Consider the following 27,576-nt stretch of genomic DNA (forward strand, 5'->3'; position numbering starts at 1 on the left):
GTATTTTTCTCTGGTTTATCTTTTGTAGAAGTCATGGAAAACACAAAGAAGGCAGAGAGTTAAAACCACCTGTATTCCTACCAGTTAAAGGGAAGGACTTTTAAGATTTTGATGTGCCTACATTTTTAGATGTTTTTATGTACCTGTGTCGACTTTTATTATTATTTTTAAATTGAATTTGTATTGGGGAATTGAACCCAGGGGTGCTTAACCCCTGAGCCATATCCCCAGCCCTTTTTTATTATTTTTTTAAAATTCAAGACGGTTCTTGCTAAGTTGCATAGGGCCTTGCTAAGTTGCTGAGGTTGGATTTGGACTTGAGATCCTCCTGCTTCAGCCTCCAGAGTCACTGGGATCGTAGGCTTGTGCCACAGCACTGTGTACTACTTTTTTAAAATCTACATTTCAAAACTTAAAAAAGTATAATGAGAATGCTTTTCCATTTTTTATATTCTTTAAAAATATGGCTGCATGTGCTGTGGATATCCATAAAGTATTAACTACTCCTTATCATTAAATGTCTAATTTGTTAATTCTCACTATTGTCCCTTTTATGTACCTCCAAGGAGTTGTTTTAGTTTACTCTCTGTAGGTCTAGCCATTTCTTGTTAAAATGTATTACTAGGCATTTTCTAGCCTTTCTTGTTATTCTCAATGGAGTATCTTTTATTTCCCTTAAGAATTTTTGACTAATAGCTAGGTGCCGTGGTGCATGCCTGTAATCCCAGTGGCGGTCGGGGGGAGGGTTGAGGCAGGAGAATCACAAATTCAAAGACAACCTCAGCATCATAGTGAGGCCCGAAGAACTCTGTCTCAAATTAAAATATAAAAAACTGTCTGGGGAATTGTACAATACAAATTCAATTAAAAAAGTAAAAGTAGACACAGGTACATAAAAAACGTCTAAAAACATAGGCACATCAAAATCTTCTCTTCAACTGGTAGGAATACAGGTAACTTTAACTCTCTGCATTTTTGTGTTTTCCATGACTTCTACTAAACTGTCTGTGGCTTAGTGGTTAAGCACCTCTGGGTTCAATCCCTGGTACTCCCCAACCCCCTAAAAAAGATTTTGACTACTAGAATATAGAAAATAATATTTTTGTGTACTTACTTTGAAACTGACTCTTTATTAAGCTCTTCAGTAATTCTGACAGTTGTTAGTTGAGTTTTTGGGTTTTCCAGGTGGTTAAGATTTTTTTCTTCAAATAGTAATAAGTAGCTCTTTCTAGTAGCTAATATTTTGTACTTTTTTTCCAGAATAACATTTGATCATAGCTAGCTAGTGAATAAAGCTATTTAGTCACTGAATAATAAAAGTGATTCTTTCATTTTCCATACCTTATGATAACTGATTAGTGTTTTCAGATATTCTGGATCTTGTTCAGGTCATGTTCTTTATTGTTAGTTTGTTGATAGATTAAATAGATATAGGAGTTGAATTTTATCAGATGTCATTTGGCATTTATCAAGGCGATAATTTTGTTTTTCCTGTTCGATGATGTATAGTTTTGTAATATAGTTACTGTATTCCTGGGGTAAACCAAATTGGTCCATTTGGTTATGGTATTACAGTTTGCTGAGACTGAAGCCCTCTTATCCAATGCAATCAAACAGGTAGTTGGTTGGCTGATTGAAAAAGTTGGTTTAATAAGGACTCATTAAAAATCGTAGCTCATGCCATAAGCATTTCAGCTTTACCCCATATCCATGCATCTTCATTTGCTAATCATTTGATGTGTGCTGAGCCCTTTTCTTTGAATTTGGATGTCCTGGACTGAGGACCATGTTATCCTTTTGTTATTATAAACCACATCTGAATTTTGGCTTTGTATTTATTACAGTTTGAGGAGAACTCAATGATCCTAGCAAAAAAGTCTGAGAGCAGTGCTTTGTTTTTTAAACATTTAAGATCCCCTATCTTTTGTGTTCTCACTGGTACTTAATTTTTAAAAAAGTCAAGAGAATTACATAAACATTTTACACATTGTTGTAATCTTTATCTAATTACCACATTGAACAACTGGCATAAACAGATTTGGAAACCAATGCAATTGGCTGTTGGTAAACATACAGCTCACCTTCTGGGAGTTGCTGGAACATTCTAGAATAGCCACAGGCATTCCCCTGGCTCTGTATCTTAGATTATTGGCTAGTGTTTGTTCATGGTGAAGGGATAGTTTGGAAGCAGAACATCTATTACACATACTACACATTACCTATTACTTATTTGGGATTTTTGCATCTCTGTGAATCAGTATTGCTTTTGGCTTGTCTTTACTAGACTTTGATATCAGGGTTATACCGATCCCACAAAATATTTTTCAGTTGCATTTCTTCTTTCCATGCTTCTTTAACTGTCTCTAGGGTGTGGGAACTATTGTTTCTCAGGAGTTTTCCACAATACACTTGAACCTCTCTTTGTGAATTTGACTTATATGAATTGGAAATGGTGTTATATTATCTTTTAAAAAGTTACTTTATGTACAAAATGGATAATAATATGAATCAACCTAAATTAAAAAAATGATTAACAATTCTATAAATTCAAAGGTGGTGAATTTTATTTATGGTTTAGCTGATAAACAGGATACCTGTCATCTTTTCAGAAAACAGTATGTAGAATATGAGTTTTGAATTATACAAGTTTTCCAAGAATGGGTATTTTGTGTAATTGCATAAGACAATTGCTCTCCACTTGTGAAACTGGGCCTGAACTCTTTTTGGAGGGAATTCTCTGATCAATTTCTATGCCTTCAGTGAATTAGGTAGCTTAGATATCCCTGCATTGCCTGTTAACCTTGGGCTGGGTTTATGCATGCTCCTACAATGAAAGACAATGCTTTTGTATCTGTCCTATTTTTGTCTGCAACACTAATTTTGTATATTTGTCTTATTTATTTTTCTTTATTTGGCTTAATAGCATTTCATCTATTTTACAGTTGTTTTTTTACCCAAACAGCCAGCTCTGTGACAATTCTGCAAATGTGAAGTTAGGTTGTTTAATTTCTCTGCTCAAGTCGTATATTTTGGATAATCTAAATTATCACTTCGTATTTTTCTTTCTCCTTTAAGAAAAACCTTTGAAAGGAGATATTTGTCTACATTTTCTTTTTTTTTTTAAAAAAAAATTTGTTTCAGTTGTAGATGGACACATTTATTTATTTTTGTGTGGTGCTGAGGATTGAACCCAATGCCTCACACATGCTACACTAAGCTACAACCCCAGCCCCTATTTGTCTACATTTTCTTTTAAAAAATTTGAATGTTTTGCTTTTCATACTAATATATGTGTGTGCATGCATGCGTGTGTGCAAACTGTAAGGTAGAGATTATTTTTTTGTTTTTTCCAAAATATAACCAGTGATCTATATGATAATGACATCATCATAGAATGACCCCTCCTTTTTCATTAGTCTATAATAACAGCTGTGACATATATAAGGTTTTTATATAAATATGGGTTTATTCGTGGGCTCCCTATTCTGTTCCACTGGTCCATCTCTTTTTTTCTGTATTCGTAGACCTCTCTGTGTGTGTGTTTTAACTATAGCTTTCTAATGAGTCTTGATATCTGGTACAGGAAGTACCCTGCCCTGTTGACTTTCAGGAGTGTCATTGCTATTCTAGTCCTTTGCTTTTCTACCCCAGTTTTAGAATCAGCTTATCGACTTCATAGGAAAAAAACAAGTGTGTGGATCTGTGACTGAGATACAGTGAACATCTGGATCAAACAGGGGAGGACGGACAGTTTTACAATACCGTCTATTAAACCATCAACATGATATGTTTTTCCATTTATTTAGGTCTTTTTTAATGTCTTTTAGTAAATTTTTATAATTTCATTAAAAAAATTTGGTACAACTTTTATTATACTTAGATCTAGTATTTTATGCATTATTGTTCTTTAAAGGTACATTTTCTAATTAATTTTTACACATATATAAATGAAATTGATTCTCATATACTGTTCTTATATCTAGGAACTTCGCTAAACTTTCTTATTAGTTCTACTGATTCATGGGTTCTTCTGGGTTTTCTGTGTGTTAATCACATAATTTGTGATTAATCATAGTTTTAATTCTTCTATGTATGTTTTATTTTTCTTTCTTTTTTCTTGTTTCATTTTCTTGCCTTATTGAACTGGCTAGGACATTCAGCTGGATGTTTTATGTAATTGGGTATTCATTTTAAAAAGAATGTTTTTATGTTTCACCATTGAGTATGAAATTTCTGAGAACTATCACTAGTTAGCTAAGTTTTTATCATGAATGTTGCTAAGTTTATTGAATATTTTTTTGTGTATCTGTTGAGGTGATCGTATTTTTTTTGTCCTTCAATCAGTTAATGTGGTGAATTACATTGATGGGCATCTTTTCTTTTCCTTTTTAGTGCTGAAGCAACTAAACATTTCTGAAACAAACTAGCCTGGTCATGATATATTATCTTTTTTTCTGCATTGTTGTGTTCAGTTTGCAAATATTTAGGATTTTTTTGCATCTACTTTTTATGAACGATATGGGTTGAAATTTCTCTTTTTCATACTAATCTTTTTAGCTTTTGGTGTCCACGTAATAGCAATTTTATAAAGGGACCTGAGTGTAAATGTTCTTTTTCTAGTCTCTAAAAGAATGACATAAGATTGGCACTATCTGGGTCTAAGTGTTTGGCAGATTCACTTGTAAAACTGTCCAGACTTAGCATTCTTCTTGGGGATATTTTAAACTACTGCTACAATTTTAAAAAATGTTTATAGGACCTTTGAGATTTTCTGTTTCTAGGAGAGTCACTTACAGTGATTTATATTTTATAAGAATTTATCCATTTCCTCCTAAAAATATGGCATAACATTTTTCATAACACCTTCTTAATTTTTCTAAAAAAATTTCTTCTTCTAGTCATGTCTAGTAATGTCTCCTTTCATTCCTAAGATTATATTTTATTATTTGTGCCATAATTTGTTGGATTTTTTTTCAGCCTTTTCAAAGAATCAGGTTTTAGCTGATCTTTTGTGTTGTTTCTGTGTTTTCTGGTTTATTCATTTCTTTATTATTTCCTTCCTCTATTGGGGGGGTTATTATATTTTTAACCTTTTTGTAAACCCTAAAGACTGTACAATTCTCTCTAAGCTCTGCTTTATGCTTCTCACAGGAATTGACAAGTAGTATATTTGTTATTTTCCATTCTGAATATTTTATGATTTCTGTTATTCCTCTTTGACACCAGTATAAAAATGTATTTTGGAAATTATTAACTTATACTTTACCTTTTTTGTTATTGATTTTTTAGCTTAACTGTATTGTGTTCCAGAGAACGTAGCATGTGTGTAATGATACTTAGAAATGACTTGACACATTCTTTATGGCCTAGGAAAAGGTCAGTTTTCGAAACCCTCCTTTAAGTGCTTGAAAAGAACATGTATTCTCCAAATGTGTTTTACATATGATATGTCCATTTAGAACCGATTTGTTCATTGTGTTATTCCAATCTACATTTCTTCTAATTTTCATGCATGTGTGGTTTATCAGTTTCTGAAAGAGGTATATTAAGACCCTATCTCAAAGTGACATTTCTTAGTTTCTTCTTATAATCCTGTCTGTATTTTCTTTATGTGTTTGATGCTGCGTTATTAGATACAAACAAGTTGATAATTCTTACATCTTCCTGGAGATTTGAATCTTTTAACATGTCCCTTTGCCTTTAAAAATCTTCTACCTTTTAAAATAAGTTTTTCTTACAGTCTTTTTTGTTCATGTTAGTAAAACTATACCATTTTTATTTGGTAGCATTTCTCTGGCATATCTTTGTCTAACTTTTTACATTCGACTTTTCTGTGACTTTTTTGTTTTAGATGCCTCTTCTGTGAATAGCAAATAGATGGACTCTGTTTTTTGTTTGTTTGTTTGTTTTTGCATTATTCTGATATTTACTGATATATTTGCATTTATTTCACCATCTTATTTTGTGTCTCCCTTAGCATGTCCTGATCTTTTTTCCCTCATGTTTTTTTCAAAGCTGTACATTGTTTCTATTTCTTTAGCAACTAATAGAGAAATCTTAATATGCATATTTAACTTATCAAGTCTAAGTTCAATTGGCATGTACAGCCTCTTCCAGAACATTACAGGGAACTTACAATGCTTTAACTCTGATCACCTACCAGTTTCCAAACTTTTGTTTAATACTTTAGTTCTATCTTTGTAAACTGCATTTAAGAGCATTCTTTTTTTTTTTTTAAAGTAGTGAATTTTCCCTTTATCCAAACTCACACCTTCTATTTCTTTTTGAATGTCAGGCTTCTTTCTCTTGGGATCATTTTTCTATTCCCTGAAGTAGAACTGATTGAAATTCCCATAATTGGGGTCAGTTTATTATAAACATTCTCACTTTCTAGTTGTCTGAAAATATTTTTAGTTCATGCTTATGTTGGAAACACTAGACTCACTGACAATTATTTTCTGTCAGCACTGTCTTCTGACTCCCATTGTGCTGTTGGCTTCTCAAATCTTAGGGCTTTTTCCCCTCCCCGTTAATTCTGGATAGTTCTCAACTGCTATCTCTTCAAATCTTACATATTCCCCAGTCTCTGCATCATTTCCTTCTCAACTTGGACTTCTCTAGTCTCCTTCTCTAGTGGACCTTCTCTAGTCTCTATGTCAATTAAACTTTCTTTTACATTACAGTTGGCCCTCTGGGATCTGTGGGTTCTGTATCCACAGATGCAAACCACCATGGATCACAAAGATTTTTAAAAATTGGATCTGTTCTGAACACGTACATACATTTCCCCTTCTCATTGTTCCCTGAACAATACACTATGGCAACTATTTACATAGTATTTACATTGTTTTAGACATCATAAGTAACCTGGAGATGATTTAGGATATGCAGGAAGATGTGTTTGGTGATCGAGTGCTTGGTGCTTGGTACCAAGCTGCACCATTTTATACAAAGGCCTTGGTGAGTACCTTCAGATCCGGGTCTCTTCACCGGAGTCCTGTGGATGTTGAGGAACAACTGTATTTGTTCCCTTGCATTGCATTTTGGCTTATTTCTGAAGATTTCTCTTCCCATTCACTAGCTCTAGCCGTTTCTTATCTGCTACATAACCCCATTTGTTGAGTTTTTAGTCCTAAGTATTATATTTTTACTTCTAAAAGTTCTTTCTCCAATCTGCTTGTTTGTTTGCTTTTGCAGTGCTGAGGAGTGAACCCAGGATTTCCTGCATGCTGGGCAGTGATCTACCATTGAGCTATACCCCCAACTCCCTTCTTAAAAAATATTGTTTGAGAGAGGCTCTTATGAAGTTGCCCAGCTCCAGTTTGTGATCCTCCTGCCTCAGCCTCCTAAGTAGCCAGAATTACAGATATGCATCTCTTGCCTGGCTGCTTGCTTGTCTTTGAAGATCTCTTGTCCCTTTGTTATATTTCTTTTCTTTCTTCTTTTTTTTTGGTACCAGGGATTGAACTCAGGGGTACTTGACCACTGAGCCACATCCCTAGCCCTGTTTTTTTTTTTTTTTTTAAATTTTTTATTAGAGACAGGGTCTTACTGAGTTGCTTAGCCCTTTTCTATATTTCTAATGTATTTTATTTCTTTAATCCATTAAATACCAAATTTTCGATTCTGTGCCTATTTCAATGAAATTGACACAAGTGCATCAAAATAGGATGGAAATCATAGCCTCTGGCTTATGATATAATTTATAATTGTTATTGACATTGATGATAATATTATTGATGATAATAATTGATGATAATATTAATGAATACTATAACTTCTCACTCATCTATTACTTTTCTCAAGACTAGTATTCGAAAAACATAAATATTTATTTCAAAGTTGCCATCAATGGTATATTTATGACTCAATTTGAGTTTTCATAGGTGTCCCGCATATGGGACAATGGGACGTAATGGGTTAAACAGTCTTCTTAGTAAAGTGTTATTTCTGACCATTCTGATTTTAGTTGTTCCAATAGCTCTGGTTCTGCAGTTGGTTGGTTCTAGTTCTCTTGCTCATGGTGTCTTGTTCCTTACGTGTTTCACTATTTTTGATTGTGAACTCATGTTCCTTGGAACTTTATCTGAGAATATTTTTGAGGCCTGGATGGAAGTCACATTCTTCCAGAGAGGATATGTGTTTACTTTTCCCAGATGCCTGGAGACACTACAAACCCAGATTCACTTAAAACTAAATGTTCAGCTTGTGGCTTTTCGGGTCCCCTTGTCAGTATGCGTTTGGTTCCATATTTCTCTGGATTTTTCCTTTCTCATTTGCCCTTAAGGATTTTCTTTACATCCCCATCAGTCCAGTCATGCATTTAAAATAGATTTTAAAGATATCTGTTAATTCACATGTTCTTGCTTGGAGGATTTCTCTGGTTGTCTAGTTTGACATTTTGCTGGAAATCAAAGTCTGGATTTAAATTTTAAATTTGATAAGTTTGTGCTTTTAATCAAGCAGGTTGTATCTGCTTCAGGACTGAGTACTTTGATTTCTAGTTTGTGGTATCTTCTTGAGACTTCCCAGGAACATACAGAGCAGTTTTTTTTTTTCTTCCGCTTTCGACTTCGCTCTTGAGCTCAGGGAGACACTTGTCTCCACCTTCTGATGGCTCTCCGTCTTATAAGCCAGAGTGCCTTCTCCTGTCTTTCGCTTCTGCCTACAGAAGAAAGTTTTTGCTTGGTAAGTGCTAGGAGCTCAGGTGGATTATGTCCATCAATGTGTGGCCTCCCCTAATGTCAAACTTAGAGGGAAGAAGGAAACCGTTTAGATTTGCTAGGATTTGACTTTGCCAGTTGGAAATCTAATGGGATGGGAGATGTAAGAAGGGATCCTGGGTCAGAGGCTTTTCTTCTGGACAGAAGAGTTTGTTTCCTGTTTGTGGTGGCAGTTGGGTGTTTGCTGACCAGGTCAGCGCCACGCCATGGTCCTTGTTATTAAGTTCTCTGCAGGAGTTTGTTAAATAAAGGAGAGTCGACCCTCTTCCTGAAGGCAGGGCTGTACTTCAGGGCATTTTCTGTAGCCTTGGCTGAATGCATCCTAAACCTTGTGGGTTCAGACTTCTGACGGGTCATTTTTCTCGGGGTTGGATGCCTATTCTTCAAGCTTCTAAACTAAGGATGCCAGTTTATGAGTTTATGGTGAGACACGCCTGCCTGGGGTAAGCCACCTTGAACACTGGGCCAGCTCTTCGTCTGCAAGCTCAGCCACCGAGGAAGCACGTTGTGATTAGAGATGGATGAACAATCAATCAGAATGAGGAGAGCCAGTGGTGTGATCTGAAATTCAGTGGCAGCTGACCAAGATGGTCTCATTCGTCCATCTCCTCAGGCAGGGATGGCTTCAGCCTTGGTGCTCTCTCCCCTGATGGTGCAGGTGTGGACAACTATCAAAATTCAACCCTGGGTTAGGCGCGGTAATCCCAGTGGCTTGGGAGGTCGTGAGTTCAAAGTCAGCCTCAGTAAAAAGCAGGGTGCTAAGCAACTCAATGAGACCCTGTCACTAAATAAAATACAAAAATAGGGCTGGGGAAGTGTCTCAGTGGTCAAATGTCCCTGAGTTCCATCTCTGGTACCAAAAAAAAAAAAAAAAAAATTGCAACACTTGCTTCTCTCAGGGTGGACTGATTGCTTTTTCATTGACATATTCTTTCCCTAGATGTACTCACACCTTCCCACAGAGAGTTAACGCTTAGCAAAGGAGGCATTCTTCTCTGTTGAGGTGATTTCTGCCTCTCCTTGTTCAGATCCCCATGCATTTATTTCATGGTCTGATTCTCTAAGGGCGGCCCTGTTTCACTTAATTCCAAATTTCAGGGGATGCTTCATTGCGGCTCATGAGTACTGACAACAATTTATCCCAAGACTTTGAAGCAAAGGTTTTTCTGAGCAAAGGAATCAATTACAGGGCGTGGCTCCCCAGTCAGAAGCATTTCCAGAAGGCATATGAGACAGCTCCTCTCTGCGCTTCACGGTTTCACCTCTGAACTTGGGAGTCGGAGCGGGAGCGTTTTAACTTTAATAGCGTTCACGGTTTTACCTCTCCTTTAGTACCTATCAGTTGAAATAATTAAGAAGATACTCAGTTTCTTCTGAAAGCAGGTTTCCTGAAGACATTACGTGGCAATGTTGGTGTAGCCAAAATCACTGTGTTGGAAGGTAACAGAAGTGTATTTCTTTAAAAAGATCTGGGTTCAGCTGCTGCTACAAAGACTGGCTTCTCTGCTCCCATTAATGTTGAGGGGGTTCGATGCCCATGGTGTAATCTGGACCTTCCTTGTGACTCATTCTCTTATTTTCTCAGAGCAAATACAAATCGCCCATCAAATGACAAGTGAAGGCATTGGGGGGGTGGGGGGTGGCAGGCAATGAAGAGAGGGAAATCAGAGCCGAAATCTGTTAGCTATTTGGAGTAATTGGTTATTTGCTGTGTTTGCTGGTTGGGAAGCAGAGCACATACTTTACGGTCTCTCCTGTTACGGGGGCTGGAGTCACCCGCCGATATTGGATCCTTGTTGCCGGAGCCCTTGGCTCGGGGCGCCTTTCCCCTGCTTGGCATTCCTGTGGTCTCCTCGGGGGTGCACCCCTCCTCCCTCGATGCACACTGCAGGGGGGACAGCCCGGGGTGAAACTTGTCTGGCAAACTCCAGGCCCCATCAGGGAGGAGGAGGAGGCCCCTTTCTCCCAGCCAGCTCTCCTAGCCTCCACCTTCACCTGCCACCATCCTCCTCCCCAAGAGGTCTTTCCCTTGGGTCCAAAGGACCTGCTGATCCATACAGAGAAAAAAGACTCTTCTCTTCTTATAGGGGCATTCCTGGCTGTCCTTGGATATCTACAGATAGAGAGCTTTCTCCAAGGTTTAACTTATTGCCTCCCTCTCTCTCTTGGTCCTGCACACCATCCCCCACCTCACCTGAGTCTTAGTTGTGCTTGGAACCTGCCAGAGCTCACTCCTGAGCATAGGGCTCCTCTCAGGGTACTTGGTGAGGTTCCTTAACTCATTCGGGTGTCCTTCACACCTCTCTGCATGAACCGTGGCCTGGGGAAATCAGACTGAGTTAGCACCAGTTCAAAAAATTATTTGAAAAGTCATGTGATTTTGTGTATGAAAATGCACAGAGTGACTCCAACAGTAGGTTGACTTTGGCCCATAGTAGGCTCCCCCCAAATCCTTTTAAAATTGAATTTAAGATAGCTAATATTAGTGTCTGTAGTTTGAGAAATACTTCTGTCCTGGGAAGGCCTTCAAAAACAGTTTTTCTCTCAAGTAGCTTGCTGGAACTTTTTAAGTAAAACTGGCTCCCTCAGCGGCGGGCTTAGGTGAGCTCTTGCCCACCCAGCCCTCCTGGAATCTGCACAGATTCTGAATTAGAGATGTGTCATTGGTTTCTTCATAGATTTGGATACTCTGATGAAATCTTCTTTCATCCGTTCAACCTATTGAACGGATTCCATTCAACCTATTGGATTCCATTCCTTTAGGAGTTCTCCATGGGTGTATGGGATCAGGCTGCCCTTGGAAGACCAAGTCCATGGGCTCAAGTATTCAACTTAGGCTCTTGAGTTGGGAAAGGGCCAGCAAGCTGGGTCCCTCAGGCCTCCTGCCCATGTGAGCCCCCATCTGGAACAGACCGGAAGTCAAACGATGAGGTCCCCTTACCATCTGCTTGACTTTGCTGGATCTCAGGCTTATTCACGGCCTTTGAGAGCAATTCAGCACTTTGGTTCAAGGCCTCCCCCCTAGGCCCTGCTGCTGATCCAGCTTGAAGTCAGGGTACACAGAGGAATGATCTCCTGGACAGACGAGGAGGCCCAACTACAGGGAGTGTCAACAAGAGTCTGAGAGCCCAGTGTTCCACTTGTGGAAATAATTAAGTGATTTTTTTTTCTTTTTTTGCTGTGAGTGTGGAGAGTTCTGCTGAATCAACATGGTAGCTGGAAGTGGGCATTTGTCTGTGTGGTTTATTTTTGGGGGGGTTAAGTGATTTAGTATGCGTGGGGCAGGGTCAGTTTGAAGTCAGGGTATTTGTCTGGTCTGCTGTAGATGTGAGTACTTGAGTATTATGTATGTGTCTGTATTTGTGTGTCATGAGTTGGTAGTCTCAGTTCCTTAAACCTCAGAACAATTAATTGAAGAATTAGAGGAATCATCATTGGATTTTTCCAGTTATGCAGATGGTGAGTCAGGGGGTAGCAGTGTTGGGCATGAAGCGGATGATGTTGGCCATATCAAGAGAGTTTATGGGCTGGGATGTAGCTCAGCGGCAAAGCGTCTGCCTGACATTTACAAAGCCCTGGGTTTGACCCCCAGTTCCCCCCCCAAAAAAAAGACAGAAAAAAAAAAGAGTTTATCATGGTAAACTTCATAGGTCAGAGAACATCTTCAAAGACATTAACTCAGAGTCTCATAATAATCCCAGTGTTGGATTGTTATAATTATCTTGATGCTAATGATTCTCTAAGAGAAATTATGTTCAACACAGTCTAGGATGTGTACCTCTGGGTTGATACAGGCAAAGAAAGCCTTCTTAAAATCATACAAAAAAGGACTCCTTTATTTAGAAGTGAGTGCATCCAGCATTCTCCATGGTGACCTAAGATTTAACATTATAACCTTGCTGAAAGATGAATGTCACCAAGTGCGGTGGCTCACGCCTTTAATCCTAGCAGTGTTAGAGGCTGAGGCAGGAGGATCGTGGTTCAAAGCCAATCTCAGCAAAGGCAATGCACTCAGCAACTCAGCGAGACCCTGTCTCTAAATAAAAATACAAAATAGGGCTGGGGATGTGGCTGAATAGTTGAGTGCCCCTGAGATCAATCCCCAGGATCCTCCTCCCCCCCCCCCAAAAAAAAAATGATTGTTACTAGAAACTTTTCTCTTTGATTCAAGCAGTCATCCAGGGGAGAAATTAAAAGTTTTATTTTTGTCCTCCAACCCCACCCCACTTTCTAACTTCACAAAAAGGAGGGGATAGAATTATTATTGCCAATTTTGCTATCCACATTCGTGTTAAATGTGTTAGACCCACTGGCTGATAATGAGAGATTAAATGTTTGAAATGTACCATGCTGATTTGGGTCTTTGGAGGGATCAGGGTGCCCATTAGTCTGGATTGAGCCTGGGGAAACATGTCTTTGTTACATGGCTTTGGTTGCTCGGGAACTGAACGTTGGCTATTAGCTGAAATCGGAGAAGCTCTCAGTCCGTGCCTTGATCACACTTGCTTGGTTGGCTGACTGAACAACGAGGGGCCTTGAACCTGGAGCATGGGAGAATAAAGTTTTAACAGCCAGATTTCTTGTTAGAACCTTAGCTGACACTTCAGAAATCAAGCCTCTTGCATTTCTTTGGTCTCCTTGCCATGCTCCAAGGCCAGATGCTTAACTGTTGCAAAATGAGGTCAAGAGCACACTTGGAATTAGAGAACATAGAGCTGCATCCCTCTTGGCACTTTGGAAGATGGGAATCCATCAGTGTCAGAGGTTGGCCTTGGCATAACTGGGGTAGGGGGAAAAGCTACTCTGCTTTTTTGTGGGGCTCGTTCTTATGGGTGTGTGAAGGTACTCTTGAAGTTCTTGGGAAGAGAAGGAAGAAATGGGCTTCAAATAACTCCAGCAGAAGCCAGGTTGGTATAATGGCAGGGATGATATTTTCAAGTCACCTTTGAGAGTGTTAGAAATATAATTTTACTTTTCTGTAAGTCAACTTACTCTCTCCTTTGAGTTCATATATATATTTTTTTCCTTGATGGTAATCGTCAAGATTTTAGGTTTAAACTTCTTTTAGTTTGGGTTTTCTTCCCCCCTCTACGTCCCTGGGAGGCGGCTAAATGCTGGTTTGGGCTTCCATAATGTCATTACCTCTGCAGAGAGTTAGTCCTATTCCTGGCTTGTGTCCACCCTGGCATCTAGGGGCCTGCTGATTTCAGGGCACATGGATTATATTCCATCTGCTGACAGCGTCTTCTCATCTCTGCCCCACCATCCTGTAAGGCCTCCTGCCCCCTCCCCCTTTAACTAACTTGCAAGTCCACCCAGGGAGCGTGGCGCTATTTAGCAGCTAGCTCTCCCATGATTCTCTGGGATCTATGGGAAAAGTCAAGGATTCGCTGGGCTCTCTCCCATGACATCCATGAAACCATCTCCTGTCAAGTGCCTCATGCCCCCATTCCTCTGGTAACTTCTGGATGCTACCAGATCCCCAGAGTGAAGGAGGAGCCAATGGGAGTGAGGATAGGCCTTATCAGGAGACTTCACAAGTCTCTAGTTCTTGCTTCCTGTCCCCCTCTGCACTTGCATCTGATGGGGGGAAAGCTGGCTCAACAAAGCTTTCTACAAACCTGCCATTTTAATGGTACATTATCTGCCTTTGGAAACTCAAAAGCCATGGTTCAGCACCTGCATCCAGGAGACCACAGATGCCCCCCGCTGCTATTTAGGCATCCATATGTCCATCAAAAATTTACTGAGTACAAACGTGTATCAGGGAGGGTTCTAAGTATTGGGGATATGGGTGTCACCAAGACACAGGGCTCTGCCTATGGTAAGGAGACACAAGTGACATATATGGGGTGTCAGGTGGGGTTAAGCACTATGGAGAAAGGTCAAGGAAAGGTGAGTAGGAAGGTGGAGAGGGCTGCTGTCATGTAAAATATGGTCACTAGGAGGGAAGGACTGAGATGGCATTGGCAGGGAGGGAGCTCCTGCAAGGGAAGGGCATGAGGGTGTGAAGAGTTGAGGACCTGAAGGGCCAGTGTGGCTGGAGTGGGGTGAGTGAGCAAGAAATCAGAAGGGTGTGAGGTGAGAGAGGAGAGGCTCCTATCACAAGTGGCTTTCCGGGTTGTGAGGGCTTTAGCTTTATTCTGAGTTGACAAACGGAAATAATTAAAAGCTGGGTGACTGCGGCCAGTGTCTAATTGCCGATGGGCAGGATTTGGTAGAGGTGAGTGTGATGATGTAGGAGAGGATGGAGAGGATCATGGAGTGAGGTCCCTGAATGGGCCATAGGGGATGAGACCTGGGCGCAAGTAGAGGCTGGCCTTGGGTCAGCTGACAGGCACAGGGGGAGAGGTGGCGAGGGCACAAGTGCTGTGGGGTCTTGAGGAAAGAGAGCAAGAGGGATCAGGGTCCATGACAAGAGCAAGGCTAGGGAGGAGCATAGCGGTCCAAGGAGAAAGAGAATTGTGGAGGAGTGGGGGTGTCAGGAGATGAGGAGAGAAAAGGGCTAGGAAAGGAGTCGGGGAGGACAGATGGCCCTGGGTGCAGTGGAGGCTGATGTGAGTGTGGAACGAGACTGGGCAGGTGGTTTGATGTTTTCCTCTGGTCATGTTTGATGTTCGAGACAGGAAGAGCTGGATTGAAACCCAGGATGTTTGGGTCAGAGATAAGATGGCTCCAGAGAAGGGCAAGAGAGTTCAAAAGCAGGAAGCACAAGACAGGGAGCCAAGGACTGGAGGGGCAACAAGCGGAAATTAGGTCATGTGTCCACCATGTCTCCTCTGCAGGCACCATGTGCATTGAAGGTGAGGGCGGTTGGCTAGAAGAGGGGTCCCCTCTATGGGATGTAGGAAGGAGATGGGGGCAGACTCACTGAGTGGGTGGCCCCACTGTGATCAGAAAAGAAGCTTTATCCTGGAGAGCAGTTGCTGCCATCTCCTCTCAGCCATTCCTGGGCTCTGGCAACCTCTCACTTATTATTTTTGTCTCATTTCATATAAATGGAATCATAGTTTTGTTTTTTTCTTGTGATAGACTTTTATTGCTCAGCATGTTTTCAGGGTTGATCTGTGCCGTAGCATGTTAACTGTTTTTTATGCATTTTGATTACCAAATAATATGCCATCGTATGAGGGCATCCTGTTTTCTTTATCCTTTCTTCAGCTGATGGACTTTAGGGTTGTTTTCACTTTTGGGCTCTCATGAGTGATGCTGCTATGAATATCCAAGTACAAGATTTTGTGTGGACCAGACATCTTCATTTCTCTAGGATCTATGCCAAGAGCAGAATTGTTGGGTCATTTGGATCTTTGTATTTAACAGTCTGAGTGGTGACCAGACTGTCTGCCAAAGTGTCTGCACCATGTGACTTTCCCACCACAGCGTGCGAAACTTCCAGTTTCTCCATATCTTCAGCAATACTCTTTATTATCTGATTTATGGAGTATGGCCATTCTGACAGGTGTGAGATATTTTCTCATTGTGGTTTTGAATTGCATTTCTCTGATGGCCAATGCTGTTGAGCATCTCTTCATGGGCTTGTTGGCCATTTGGATATCTTCCTTGGAAGATAAATCCATTGCCCATCTTTAAATTGGATTAATTGTCTTTTTTCTTATTGTGTGAGTTCTTTACATATTTTGGATACAAATTTCTTATAAGATAAACGATTTGCTAATATTTTTCTCCCAACCTGTGAATTGTCTTTTTAACTGTGGTGGTGTCCTTTGAAACATATTGCTGTTATGCTTTATTTAAAAAATTTTTAGGTTTTAAAGTTTTGAAAGACATTCTTGTATGCAATGAAAACTCAGAAATTTTTGAGTAATACACACAAAAGGAATAAATGAAACATTATCTTACCATTCAGAGGTAAGTACTATGAACATTTGGGATTCCATTATGCATTTTATAAGTCTCATCAGTTGTGAATATCTCTCCAGTTCAATATTTCTATAAAATCATTTCTTACGTTGCATAATCTTTAATAATGTGCGTGAACAGTTTGCCTAAATAGTTCCTTGTTGTTGGACACTTAGGTTGTTTCCAACTTTCGCTCTTTTTAATGAAGTTAAATCTTTCTGAATATGCATGGTTAATTTCTTTGGATGGGTTGGAATAGAATTGCTGGGTCAGAGCATATACACTAAAAAACTTTTTCTGAGGATAGTGCTGGGTATTGAACCTAGGGCCTTATGAATGCTAAATATGCTCTCTCCTCAGCTACATCTCCAGGACCTGATTGCACATTTTTAAGGCTATAGCAACTTGCTCCCCATTTGCCTTCCTGAAAGATTGAGGCCAGCTATGCTCTGCCAGCAGTTTGTGGGAGATAGCCCTTGGCCAAGAAGCCCACCTGGTCCATGAAACAATACTATTAACAGTAATAGCATTGCATTTATGTGCTATGCACCATTTCAAGCACTTTATACATGTTGACTGATTTATTCCTCATAATAACTCAAGTTGATGTTATTTTGCCATTTTACAGATTAGATAATTGAGGCGCAGAGAGGTTATATTGTTGCCCAAGGTCAACAGCTGGGAGTGCAGGATTTGAACCCTGGAAATCTTGTTCCTGAGTCCTGGATCGTAACTACTTTGCTTTATTCTTGATTTAGGTCTCCATCTTATGCAATCAATTGTGGACAGAGGTAGCTGTAGGTATAAATGCTCAGGAGGGAGAAAACTTGGTACTCTCAAACACAATGTTGGCTTTTGCTTTAAAATGTTCATCATGCTAATAAAGCTAATACTTTTTAAAATTTATTCTAATTTGTTGTATATGACAGTAGAATGTATTATAATTCATATTACACATATAGAGCATGATTTTTCATATTTCTGGTTGGACACAATGTAGAGTTACACCATTCCTATCTTCATACATGTATTTAGGGTAATGATGTCCATTTCATTCCACCATCTTTCCTACACCCATGTTCCCCCTTCCCCTCCCTCTTCTTTGCCCTATCTAATGTTTGTCTAATCCTTCAATGCTCCCCTCAAAAACCCCATCATGAATCAATATCCTTATATCAGATAAAATATTTGGCATTTTTTTTGGGGGGGATTGGCTAATTTCACTTAGCATTATATTCTCCAACTCCATCCATTTACCTTCAAATGCCATGATTTTATTCTCTTTTAATGCTGAGTAGTATTCCACTGGGTATATATACCACATTTTCTTTATCCATTCATCTACTGAAGGGCATCTAGGTTGCTTCCACAGTTTAGCTATTGTGAATTATGCTGCTATAAACATTAATGTGGCTGTGTTCCTATAGTATGCTGTTTTTAAGTCCTTTGGATATAGACTGAGAAGTGGGATAGCTGGGTCAAATGGTGGTTCCATTCCAAGTTTTCCAAGGAATCTCCATACTGGTTTCCATATTGGCTTCACCAATTTGTAGTTCTACCAGCAGTGTATTGTGCCTTTTCCCCCACATCCTCGCCAACACTTATTGTTGTTTGTATTCTTGATAACTGCCATTCTGACTGGAGTGAGATGAAATCTTAGAGTGGTTTTGATTTCCATTTCTCTAATTGCTAGAGATGTTGAACATTTTTCATATGTTTGTTAATTGGTTATATATTCTCTTCTGAGAAGTGTCTGTTCAGTTCCTTGGCCCATTTATTGATTGGGTTATTTGTTTTTTTGTGTGTGTATGTTAAGGTTTTTGAGTGCTTTATATATCCTAGAGATTAATGCTCTATCTGATGTACATGTGGTAAATATTTGCTCCCTTTCTGTAGGCTCTCTATTCACCTCACTGATTGTTTCTTTTGCTGAGATGAAGCTTTTTAGTTTGAATCCATCCCATTTATTGATTCTCGGTTTTAATTCTTTTGCTATAGAAGTCTTATTAAGAAAGAAATTAAAGGGATACATAGGAAAAGAATAATTCAAATTATCACTACTTGCAGACAATATGATTCTGTAACTACTAGACCCAAAACATTCCACCAGAAATCATCTAGAACTAATAAATGAATTCAGCAAAGTAGCTGGATATAAAATCAACACCCATAAATCAAAGGCATTTCTGTACGTCAGTGACAAATCTGCTGAAAGAGAAACTAGGAAAACCACCCTATTTACAATAGCTTCAAAAAGATACAAGGGAATAAACTAAACAAAAAAGGTGAAAGACCTCTACAATGAAAGTTTTATTGCAGAATGGTTAGAGAATGTGACTGTCTTGGGTTTTATTTCTGAGGCTTTATTGAGATTTGCTTTGTGGTTTTTGATTTTTTTTCTAAGTGCTTCAAGGGTGCTGGAAAAGAAGGTATATTTTCTGTTTTGGGTTTACATGTTTGTTTGCTTGTTACCATTAATGGTATTATCCAGACTCTCTGTCTCCTATTCTTTTTTAAGTTTACTTGGATTTTCAAGACTGAGAGACATAAATCCTTTCCCACAACTCTTGTGTTCCTGTCTTTTCTTTGTACAAAAGCATACTAGTTGGTTGTCTGTCTTTGTCTGACTTATAAATGCAAATGTTAGTATCTGGGCTGGGAAAGAAAGGAACTGAGCAGCTAAACTGAATTCCATTTTAACTATTTTTACCTACGTGTACCTATTTGTACATATTTGTGTGTCTTTGTGTGTTTCTGTGAGGGTGACATGCGATCTGGCATATACATCTCCCTTGGATGTGACTGTGTCAATATTTTCTCCTGTGTGCTGGTCATTGTGAGTTTGACATATGTGTTCATATATGTGTGTTTATCTGTAGCATCTTTTTCTTTAACTTGAACCTTAAACATCAGGGCTAGGGACTGCCTTGCTATTACTTTGGCTTTTTGTGGAGTGGTTAAAAGTCAGGAGCTCTGCCCCCGTGTGTGTTAACCCATCTGAATCTTGGTTTATCTCTCCCGGCAGCAGAAGATCTTCCTGGTAAGTGGGTCCAGTACCAACAGCTTCTCTCTGGCACTCATTCTTTGCTCTGTCTGGGGACCAAGAATGTTAGGACCCTAAACCCCTGCTGTTACCCTCTCCCCAGAATGCCTGTTCATGTGGCCCTGGCCTGGCTTCTGCTTGAGCTCATCCCTTCATAAGCAGGAACTTAAAGGACTTGGTGTTGGCCCAAAAGGGCCCCTAGTATTTTCGGAAGTTTGATGGTAGCGATTCAGGTTATTTTATGACCTAGTGCAGGCTCCTCTGGGATCTCCTCACCGTCCTCTCGTAGGAGTCTCAGAATGGACTCTTTGGACACCTTGCACATGGCCTTTCTCATTGTACTGGATGAGCTGCCAGGGTGTGGACAGGCATAAACTGAGTGCCCAGCCCCACGTGGGTTTCTGAGGCCTGCCTACTTGTGACCATCCCTCCTTCAGGGAACTTGCTGACTTCCTGGGAGACAGGGCACATTCCTTAGACAGGACATGGCTGGAGGACTGTTCCCCACTCAAGAGCTGGAGGAGATAAAAGGTGGGAAGGTCAGTGTTTGCCACACAGACAACAGGCCCTCCTTTTCCTGCAAATGTGAGTGAGTGGAGGAAGGAGAGGGCTGAGAGAGAGACATTACAGCCTCCTCTATGCTCACCCAATTCCCCTGTTTAGCAGCGTCTTTTGAATAAAGGTCACTTAGTATGTATTGATTTTTAGGGATTGTGCCTTGATTTGACCTCTAGGAAATCTAAGTTTGGGTTTCCAATGTGGGGAGGGGAAGGGCAGGAGAGGTCTAGTGCATTTTGTTCATCAATAATACATTACTGACATTTCCCCCCAGAGCAGCCTCGGTACCTTCTGATTTTAGCATTGGTATGTCCTTGGGATATAGAGGGCGCCATGATAATTATACCCACCTTACAGAAAGGCCCGAGAACCTGACAGAAACACACACAGTGGGGTCAGCACGAGGGCCAGAGCCTCTGCCTCGCAACTCCAGGCAGAGGTAGACACCTTCTCCTCCAGTCTGTGCCCTGGAGAGGCAAGGTTTCAGCTCCCTGCTCCCCTAAGCTCTCCTGTCGGGTGAGCCTTGGCATCTGGGTCAAGCCAGAGGCCTTGGTGGGGATCCATTAAGAAGGACCTTGCTTGGCAAGTTGTTTCTTACATGGTCTCTTCCTTTCTCCCCACCCAGGAAGAGGAGTTCATCGACTGGTGGAGCAAATTCTTTGCCTCAATAGGGGAGAACGAAAAGTGTGGCTCCTATTTGGAGAAGGATTTTGACACTCTAAAGGTGAGGTCTCGCTCCCAAGATGGGATTCTCTTCAGGCCTGCCGTCACTGGGCACCTGGGATGGGCAGAGGGAGATACAGCAGAAAGATAATGTGTGTGTGTGTGTGTGTGTGTGTGTGTGGTTGGGACTCTTGATGAACTAATTGGAATGAGAAAGCTCATCCACCTATTTGGACCAAAAAGTCAATGTGGGCTGGGATAACTAAGAAAGTATTTTGGTACCTGTGATACTTGAAGTATTTGCAGGTAAAATGATGCTTGAGTTTTGCCTTAAAAATGCCCCTTCAGACCCCAAAAATATGCAGGAGGAAGATACATGGTATGGGTGGTCCTCTGACAGATTTTCAAAAGGCTAAAAATGAGTAAGCCTATAAAGCATTAATTGTTAACATTGGAGATGGGTACTTAGGGATTTGTAGTACTATCTGATCTCTTCTAGTGTTGTTCGAACTTTCCTATAATAGAAAATTTGTATTGAAATAAAAAGTGGAATCAATCTGAGAAAGTACCTGTGGCCTCTGAATATAAAAATATGGTGAAACCTTGTCTCTGGATAAAAACCAGGGCTAATCAGCCAAATTCTGGTATTTTAAGGAAGTTCTAACAATGCGATCACTCTTTTAAAAAGTGGATTCCTTTTTAAAATGATGACCAAAAGTGACTCAAAAATCACTGCCCAAAGGAGTTGCAAGTTTCCTGTATAGGGTTACCAGATAAAACCCAGGATGTCAGGTTAAATTTCAGATAATGATGGATGATTTTTAAGAACCATTTGTGTTCTTGTGTGGGACATACTTAACTAGAAAGTATTTTTTATTTATCTAAAATTAAAATATAACTATGTGCCCTATATTTTCACTTACTTCTTTTGAATGTAAATGAGAAAGATTCTGTGCCCCACGATTACCCACAGGCATGGACAGGAGAGAACAAATGGTGGGTGAAGACTGTCACATGCATGAGACGGGTCCCCAGGATCTTAAAGGGGAAGGAATAAGTGAGGGTCCAGGGTAGTTGGGTGGCCTGGTCTTTCAGCTGATTTTTCTGCCTGAGAGTCTTTGGTGGGGACTCTGAAGGGTGGTTTCACGAGGTGGCAAATGTCAAGTCTGATGTGTTAGAGGCTGCCTGATGAATTGTGCCTGGAGACCTGGCAGCTCAGAGATTAGATGACAGGCAGCAACAGTGGCTCCCCCAGCAGTAAGCTCTTCATTGACTTCACAGCTGGGTATGTGAGGTTGGGCAAAGGGACAGGACTATTTGTGTACCAGGAAGAAGGTTCAACACAGTAGGTCTGGCATGTGGTACTGTGGCCTTGCCAAAAAATGAGACAAACCAAGCAAGAATGAGGACTGCTGCCAGGGTGGCCCGTGGCCCTGGCCCCTCGCTGCTCCCTAGGATGCTGGATGCTGAATTGGCACCCAGCCCTCTTGCTTGACCTCTCTGAGAAGATCTCCAAACAGCATCCAAGTGAAAATAGCCTGTCCAAAGCAAAAAGGCATTCCAACTATTTATGGGGGAAAAACTAGACTTAGAAGGAAGTCCTTTAAGGATAAGTAAATAGAAGAAAGCCAGCATCACCAGCATGGGTCTTTGAAAAATAGCCTGTAGCATAATGGAGAGAACAGAGTATACAACAAGTGGAGAAAAACTCATTTTGGAATTTACTAGCATAGGGCAAAAACCAATGCATAGTCTTAAATAGCAAAACGAAAACAAAAGATATAACAAAGCATTTAAAACAAATTATAGAAAAAAAAAACAGTAGAAAAAGAGCAATACAGATTGGTTTTCCTAATAAACAAAAATGGATTAAACTCTCCTATTAAGTGAAAAGGACTCTTAGACTATATCAAAAGTTGAAATTCATCACACTGTTTTTTTTTAAATATCTATTTTTTTAGTTGTAGTTGGACACAATACCTTTATTCCACTCATTTATTTTTATGTGGTACTGAGGATCGAACCCAGGGCCCTGTGTGTGCTAGGCAAGTGTTCTACCGCTGAGCCACAACCCCAGCCCCCATCACACTGTCCCTTTATGAGATGTGTCTAAAATGTACAACTTAGAATGATTAAAAAATGCTTTGGCAACCAATGTTTTGGCTACAAATACAATTTCAGGTAAGAATGAACAAAGGGGAAGCAGGTAGAACTAAAGTAAAAAGCAAAGAAAAAAAAGAGTTTTATAGAAATAAAAAGATACATTTCAATGAGAAGGCACCCAATGCTTAGAAATATTTGAGCAAAAATGGACAGGGATATATAAGCAATTACTTCAGACAGATAAAACACAGAAATTAAAATTGAAGTGAGGGATTTTAATATATATTACTTTTTGATCAGTAAAAAAATAAATAAGAAAATAAAAAATCTGAGTAACTGGGTAAGATGTTTTAAAGTTACGTCAAGTTAATGTTGCATCTTTACATGAAGTCACAGTTGTAGCTTTAAAATAGAAAATAAAAGTCATAAAAATTAGAGAATACATTTTTTCTAATGCTCAGAGAATGCTTACAAAGTTTGATTACATATTAGTTTAGTAATATGTTCCCCAAAGCAGATATCATACAAGAGAGCTTAAAATAAAATGAGAAATTAATAACAAAAGTTTAAAAAGAAAGTTAAACCAGTTTGAAATTTTAAAAAGTATTTTATTAGGACTTCCAGTACGAACATGACTGCATAAATCAGCATTTTTTCCCTTTTCTCTTGGAAATCATTCAAACCCACAAAATCCATTTTTTTTTACCAGAAAAGTTGGAAACAAATACAAGTAGCAGACTCCAAAATATAAGTAAGGGCTGCCCAAGGACAACTGAGATTGGGTAGAGACCCACTTAGCAGTAAATGAAGAGAAGATGCATCGAGGAGGATGAAAGCGCATAGGGGTAGCAGATCCCAGTGAAAATATCCTTCCAAATGGAAGAATGCTGATAATTATTTAAGATGGGTGATGAGTACATGGGAGTTTGTTATCTATTTGTTTTTACTTCTGTGTGCTTGGAAATTTTTTATAATAAGTAGTTTTAAAATATGGTTCTTAGAATTGAGGTTGCACTGTGAAATATGAAAGTTAATCCCCTGTTTGCAACACTGGAGCTTTGGAGACAGGATCAAAGTGATGACAGAAGCCTCCTTAGACTGGTTTGGTTCTGAGAAGCAGAGATGATGGAGCTACATGAGGATCACCCAGATGAGCCATAGTTGCAGGAAGCAGTCTGCCTCTGTGGTAGGAACAAAGGAAGTAGCTGGTCCAGAAAAATCCGACCTACTTAGTGACGAATAATAATAAAATAAATGGTATAGCATTAATTTAAAAATTCTGGGTGGGGGAAAGGAGGGGAAAATAGAAATCAAATTTAGCAATGAAAGAGGATATATACCCACTGAAAAGTTTTGCCAAGGAGCAGAAGTGATAGAACATTTTTCTGTGAGCTTTATAGAAATGGGGCTGTTAGAAAGCAAAGTAAGGGATGATGAGATGAGTGGAGAGGAGCTGTGAGTGGTAGGACTCAGGAAAAAGGAAGACGAAACATGAAATTGGAAGGAGCAGAGGGCAGCATGGACACATGGGAAACACACTCAGGGGTGTAGAGGACAGAATGACCAAAATGACCAAAACAAGCAAATTATGGAAAAGGAAAAATGTGAAAAAGGAAAAAGAGAAAATGGCAGATATTGAAGTCAAAGAAAAGAGGCCCAACATTTGCATAATTGGCCCCTCTGAAGATGATAACCAAAACAGTGAAGCCAAACAAGTAAACATAATAATTTAATCCAACGTCACTGGAATGAAGGAATGTTGAATATACATTTTGTAAAGGTCCACTGTGTATTAGGAAAAATGGACCCAGCTTGGTCAACTCTGAGACATATACTAGAGTAATTACTGTACTTCAGAGTTCTTTGGGTAGTCATAGCTCTTTCTCATTCCATAGGGTAGAGGAGAAATAAATCAAGATGATTTCAGTTCTCTATAACCTTCAAAATCTTACTGTAAAGCACCATATATAGGATCATCAAAGAAATGCAGGGTGACCTGAGGATTTTACATTCAGCAAAGCTGCCCTCAGGCAAAACTACAGACAGCTGGGTGTGTGTCTTCAGGAACTGAGTTAATATAATTCCTACGAGCCCAGCTTGACAGAACTCTCAGAGATGAGCTTTAGCCAGCGAGGCGACCAGAGCAGAAGGACTGTGCGTATCCCATTTTACCTTAGAACCCAAAGGAAAACAAACGGAAGGCTTAGGCTCAGAAGACAATGTAGATACCACATGATATGGTAAATGCAGAATAGACTGAAAATGTAGAAATGATAAAACTGACAAAAAGTCAGTGGAGAAGGAGGAAAGAAGGTGAGACGTAGAGTAAGGACACTAATTGCTATATTACAAAATGAATGGAGTGGAGAGATTAAAAAATTTGCAGATCACAACATAGGACTATAAGCAAATTATGACCAAATAGTAAAAGGTAATCATTAAGAAGAAAATGTTGCCTAAAACTAGGTAATAGAGAGGGAGAAGGAGGAATATAAAGTTTAACCCACAAACACTGTCTCTAAAGACATAGAGGACTAATTATTATTAGTATGTATACATTTATAATACCAGAATGGAAACTCAGGTTATCCTAGATACCAGAAGACACACACACACACACACACACACACACACACACACACACATATACATGTATTGTGCAGCTAGAGATTTCTAAAAAACCTATGAAACTAGAAAATTCCATGGCTAGCTCAATATAAAAACAAAGGTATAACTCAGACTACATATCACTACCTGTAACATCAACTGCTTATTATGAAATTTAAATTTGATCTCAAAAAAAAAAAAATCTCTGTTAAATCAGACCTCAAAACAAAATCTAACTCTAAGACAAAGAGATTTATAAAGAGTGAAAAATAAAAAATTGGCAATATGTGTACCAGGCAGATGTAAATGAAAAGATAGCAGAAGTCATGATGTTAAAGTTTTCAGGTTCCTAAGATTGAACAAGACAAAAGTTGGCAATTTATGGCGCTCAGTGGGAACAAGTTCAAGATAGAACAGTAATGAGAATGTCTACGTGTGAAGCAAGACAACGTCATCAGCTACAAAACAGAAAGTACAGGAGGTGGAAGAAGCAATAGAAGCATATTGAAAAGTAGAGAGAGATTTTAATCCACCTCTATCAGTATATGTCAGATCAAGGGGACAAAAATGTGAGAGGATACAAAAGCCCTGGCATAATTATTAACCCAATTGAATTTGGAAGCCTTAAAATAAAGACCACACCTGTGGCACAATTACAAAATAATAAGTATGTAACAGGCCACAGAGAGAATCTTAAATTGAAAAAAAAAAAAGATGCTATCACAGACACCCGTTTTCTGATTACAATGCTGTAAAAATTAGAAATTAGCAACAAGATCAAACGTCCTCACGGCCTCTTCTATATGGATAATTAAAAAATACAAACCTTCTATTAATAATTTTTGAGGGAAAGAGAAAATACAAACCAAAGGTGCAGAATATCTAGGAAAGAATGATAAAATACTAGACAGTAAAACTTACTCCTTATAGCTAAAGCAGCTTTCAGAGTACATTTACAGCCTTCAGAACTTAGGTTAATTATAAAAGAATAAAAACTAAACATCCAATTCTGAACCCAAATTATAAAAAAAAAACCTGTAATTACACAATGCCAAGAAAATTAAGATGAAAATATTATCTATCAATACAAATAGGGCACTGCCAAGATAGTGGCAAGGAGAGGCAGTTTTGAGGCAGTAAATATTTTAATTATCATGAAAGAAAGAATAAAGTGGATATAATAATAATAATACATTATTATAATTTAATAATTATTATAAATTTATTATTTAATAATTATGATTTATTGTCTCTGACTTAAAGAAGTCAGAGATAATAATGATAATACATTAAAACACAAAGAAAATATAAAAGCAGAAATGAGAAACTAAGAAAAAATGATAGAACTGAAAAATCTGAGAACTGATCCTTAAATTGAAATGAATCAGTTACATGAACATCTCTCCAGCTGATTCAATAAGAGATGTAGAGAAAAACAAGCCAAAATCCGTAATGGAAGTAGGGACATAGTGATTATAATGGAGAATTAGAACAGTTCAGGAGAATTTTAAGTTCTATGGAGGGCCCTTCCTGTCTGTGGATTTCACATCTGCAGACTCAACCAATCTCGGATGAAAAATATTTGAGAAAAATTTGTCTTTACTGAACATGTACAGACTTTTCCTCCTGTCGTTATTCTCTAAACAATGAATAAGTAGTTGTTATAACTACTTACATAGCATTTACATTGTATTAGGTATTATAAGAGGATGGTGTAACTATGCTGAAAGATGTGAGTAGGTTAAATGAAAATACTATGCCATTTTATTTTATTTATTTTAATTTATTTTTTGGTACCAGGGATTAAACTCAGGGGCACTCGACTACCAAGCGACATCCCCAGCCCTATTTTGTATTTTATTTAGAGACAGGGTCTCATTGAGTTGCTTAGCGCCTTGCTAAATTGCTGAGGCTGGCTTTGAACTCGCAATCCTCCTGCTTCAGCCTCCCCAGTTGCTGGGATTACAGGCATGTGCTGCTGTGCCCAGCCTATGCCATTTTATATAAGGCACTTGAGCA

General features: G+C 39.1%; 1 protein-coding gene across 16 annotated transcripts in view; it reads left to right on the plus strand.

Moving 5' to 3' along the window:
• Dysf (dysferlin) overlaps positions 1 to 27,576 on the plus strand; it is a 208,130-nt gene that overhangs the window by 151,213 nt on the left and 29,341 nt on the right. For all 16 annotated transcript variants that reach the window (XM_071601695.1, XM_071601700.1, XM_071601698.1 and 13 more), the window contains one exon: positions 20,810 to 20,908. In XM_071601695.1, coding sequence (XP_071457796.1) covers positions 20,810 to 20,908 — 99 coding nt within the window. The remainder of the gene's footprint in view (positions 1 to 20,809; positions 20,909 to 27,576) is intronic.

Source organism: Marmota flaviventris, chromosome 14, assembly GCF_047511675.1.
Source record: "Marmota flaviventris isolate mMarFla1 chromosome 14, mMarFla1.hap1, whole genome shotgun sequence".
Classification (NCBI taxonomy): domain Eukaryota; kingdom Metazoa; phylum Chordata; class Mammalia; order Rodentia; family Sciuridae; genus Marmota; species Marmota flaviventris.